The 4012-nt window shown below is 44.7% G+C and overlaps 1 protein-coding gene across 1 annotated transcript in view; it reads left to right on the forward strand.

The window, feature by feature from the left end:
* Positions 1-482: 482 nt before the first annotated feature.
* MRPS15 (mitochondrial ribosomal protein S15) overlaps positions 483-4012 on the forward strand; it is a gene marked incomplete at its 5' end in the record, with an annotated part of 5337 nt that continues 1807 nt past the window's right edge. Inside the window, 5 exons of the mRNA XM_010009250.1 lie at positions 483-545; positions 866-941; positions 1789-1837; positions 2616-2700; positions 3541-3599. Coding sequence (XP_010007552.1) covers positions 483-545; positions 866-941; positions 1789-1837; positions 2616-2700; positions 3541-3599 — 332 coding nt within the window. The remainder of the gene's footprint in view (positions 546-865; positions 942-1788; positions 1838-2615; positions 2701-3540; positions 3600-4012) is intronic.

The following is a 4012-nucleotide window of genomic DNA, read 5'->3' on the forward strand; positions in this document are numbered from 1 at the left end:
AGTTCATCCTGGAAAGGTCAAAGAATGCCTCAAGTCAGGCTCTGGATGAGTATTCTCACCTGTAGCAAGCTGTGCTGCTCAAAGGTTGTCTCTAGGTCTCAATGCTTCTGCACTCTGCCATTGGGATAGTCCAGAGCAGCCTCTAACTCACACATGGAATTGCTTGAATTAGTTCATCAGATGGACACGGTGTGGCTGGGGAGAAAACGCTTGGTGTCTGTAATCTCTTCCTGCTGCTCTGTTCTCGTCATTTGGGTTCAGATCACCCTGAAGCAGCACAGCTTCACCCGTTTCTTGTAGCACCCATGTGAGAACCACACTGAACTGTTCACGCTCCTTCGGACAACAGACCTGGCTGGCCACTAATTACCTTGGAGTCTTAAGTACTCTGACCAGCTTTCCAGTACAGACTGAGCAGTATTTAATGTGTACATAGCTAAAAAAAGCACACGAGTGATAAATCTCTGTTTTCTCCTATCAAGCTTGCAGCCCCTTTATTCAGACAGCCAGATGTTACGCCAGACCTGTGAGAAAAAGAAGGAAAGGTATGTCAAGATTAGAAGTTAGCCAAAATTCAGCAGCTCATAAATGTGTGGGAGATCAGTAATTGCCATTAGCAAGAGATCACTGGTCTCAGTGGACTGTATAACATGTTGTAAATCCAACATGCTGAAGGCAAGAGGCTGCACCCAATTTTATTCACTCAATTCCTTCCATCTCAGCTCGAACTCTTAAGTTCTTCCTCCTTATTTGGAGCATACAGTCTCTCTTGTTTGCAGCCTGTTTCCTCTGATCTAGTTTGCAAGTATGTTCAGAGCTCTGATTTTGTACTTCTCTTCCTCAAATGTTAATCTCTTCTTTGTAGACATCCCCAGCCATTTGGATGACCTTCCTCCCACGATGCTGAAGAAAGGTTATGTCAATGTCCCAGTAGTAAATAGGTATGATACAGGGAGAGGGAAGGACTGTTCTCCTCAGAGATTTGTATCTTACTCAGGCACAATCACACTGTGTGGAAGCTGTCACCTGCTTGGTAATTAATCAATGTTCTGTGGTCACTGCTTTGCAGTTTAGCACAGAAATTGCAGTCATTTTGAAAGTCGAATTTGCAAAAGCAGCCACTGATGAGGATTGTTTAAGGAGGTTGTTTTCTTAATGCAAGATTCAGTGCTGGTTGCCCACATCTTCTGTGGGCTTTGTAGTGCAGAAAAAAGAGAAATAATATTGAAACACTACAAATAATCATCTTAGAAGTAATCTGTGCCTGTCTTGAACTCAGGTGCTGGAGAGTGCGTAGTTAAACAACTCAAAAGGAGTGGCATCTGCTGAAATCTGGACGTGGAGTTGAGTGGGTTTAAACTTCGATTCCAGCTCTGCTCATGTGTGGTGCAGGGAGAGCCCCCAGTGGCGTTTCTGAGACTTTCACAGATCTTTGAAGGAGCTGGTCTTAAAATTATTTTGCCCTCATGTGCTTACTTGGGGTTGGTCTTCAGCACCCAGTTTGCACATCAGGTTTCTGGAATTGATAAGACTTCATCGTTATTTGAAATAACTGTGCTTCCCATAGCAGCAGAACTCCTCCATGTTCCATAATCCATGCTGTGATTTCCCTTAGGATGCAAGAACCAGTTTATACCTGACAGGCGTGGGAGGGGAGGAGAGCTGCTGTAGATTTGCAGAGTAAATTAAGGTTGAGAAAAGAGAATATGTTCTGAAAACCTAACCTCATTTCTGCAGTTAATTATACTTCCTTTCTAGCTTATAAACTAATCTGCAATCCTCTTGCAGTGTGGATGATGTAGTGAAAAGGCTGTTGTCACTGGAAATGGCAAGCCAGGTTAGTTCTATTCTACTTCCATCAAAAAATGTGGCAGATCTCATGAGCACATTTGTGTAAGACCTGTCTGTATTGTTAAATGCCCTTCACTTTAACTGTTGCTCAGTGACTGCAAATCTGGGGCTATTAAATATGTGAGAGTGGAAAGTCTTCTATGCTCCTAAAATTCATCATGCAATCTTTATGATGATAATTACATACTAAAATAAGAAGAAGCCACAGGGGAGACGAGCTGTGTTACTTGTTACTTGTGTTACTGCTGAGGCCTGTGCTCTAGAAACCAGGGCACTGGGCAGCTGATGTGCTTCAAACTGCTTTTACTTTTTGTATGCCCAGAAAACAAAGTAAGTGAATTGTAAGGCAGCACAAAGATCTTGCTGTTTCTTGCTGCTTAATACTTAAGCTTTAAAAAGATGCAAAAAGGAAAGGCTGCTGCTGTGTGAGCTCAGCCTCAGTTCTCTCCCACACTTGTGAGAGCAGCAGGGCCTCTTCAACACCCTCTTTCTGTAATCTTGGGGTGAAGGGTGTGCCTGGACTCTTGGTTTGAACAATGGCATCTGTGTGTTCTGCTGAGATCTTTTTGTGCTGCTTTGCTGCTGTACTCTGTCCTGCAAGCAGCAGGGCCCCTTTTTGCAGCACTATTTTCATGCTTTGTGATGGACACTGAGTAAGGCTATTAATTACAAAGCCTTTGTCTGGGTATTTGGGAAGAGAGCTGGGGTGTCTCAGACCTTTAGTGCTCCTGAGAAAGTGACATGCTCTCTGCTGTTATCCACAGAAGGAGAAGATGAAAGTAAAGATAGAGCAGCTGGTGGAGAAGGTCAGGAGGTCTCCCAATGACAATGGCTCTTTTGAGGTGCAAGGTAAGTTAAAAAAGTAGAAGGATATTGTTGGCAGATGGTACATCTCTGCTTTTATTCAGCCATTCCCACCCCAGCACTTCAAATTTCCTGTCAGAGAGGAGAATTTCCTTCAGGAGAGCACCTGCAGTATGTCCTGGAGGGGGTTCAGGGTTTGGGAACATTGTGGAAGCAGTGCATGCACTCGCTGGCGAATGTCTGCTAGGGCACCTTCCAGATTCCTACTCCGTATCCAACCCCCAGGGGTGGCATGTGCATCATCCTGCCTGGGGTGCTTATATGACATGAAGCATCGCACTGCGTTCATTACCAAATGACGTACTAGATACAGCTGGGGAACCCAAATTTCCCTCTGTATCAGAGAGCTGTGGCTGCCAGCACAGGGATGGAGGCCACACTGCCTTTGACCAAGATGTGCTCCTTATCATCCTTCAGCTCCTCAGGATGCTATCAGCATCTTTATCCAGTGCCTGAAATCACTAAGAGCTGGCTTCTGCTTTTAGAAAGAACCTTTAGTTTGTGTCTGTTCCTCCAAGCCAAGTGAAGTGAATGTAAAGTCACCAGTAATTGACTGCAAGAGGCATTTTACAGGTAAAGTCATATGAGCTGTCGTTAAACTTTTATCCTCTAATTAAGCAGCTTCATAATAGTAATAGTTCTGACTTGGGCTGTGTAGGTTGTACCTTGTGGTTTGTTTTGCTCTCATTTGGAGGGCTGTGTGGTGATACTTGCTGTGGTGCAGTGGGTCCTCAGCTGGTGATTTGGAGGGAATGCAGATGATCCTGTGTCACCCCAGAAAGCTGCTGCTGCTCTCACACGGCTTCTTACGTCTGTTCTTTACAGTTGCTAAATTGACTGCCAAGATACGCACTTACGAGGAGCATCTTCAGAAGCATCCCAAGGTAACTGTCAGAAGTCTGAGCCCACACATCTGAGACAGCAGCTGCTCAGGTTGTTTTCTCAGTTCAGGAACAAAAGGATTTGGGGATTTCCTAAGTCTGGGGATCAGATTTCCACAATCTGCGGATTGTGGCTTTCCTAAGAAGGTTTATAAAATGGTTAGAAGTGTTCCCTGGTGCCAGGCTGGGAAGCTGCTGGCTCAGTCGCAGCTACATTCTCACCAACTGGGATGCAGAGCCTGTTCTTTTTTGTTACTGGATTGGTGGAAACAGCTGAGCAGATACTATTGGATGGAGTTTAGCTAAATTTATCCTTGGTGCAGGTGTGGCTTCACTGCTTAGTTTTCAGTGTAATTAATGTTCCCACTTCAGCAGCTGTATTCTCTCTTAGTTCTGCCTATGAGAACGTTCAGCAG

The sequence above is a fragment of the Nestor notabilis genome, unplaced genomic scaffold (genome assembly GCF_000696875.1).
Source record: "Nestor notabilis isolate BGI_N333 unplaced genomic scaffold, ASM69687v1 scaffold29532, whole genome shotgun sequence".
Lineage (NCBI taxonomy): Eukaryota > Metazoa > Chordata > Aves > Psittaciformes > Psittacidae > Nestor > Nestor notabilis.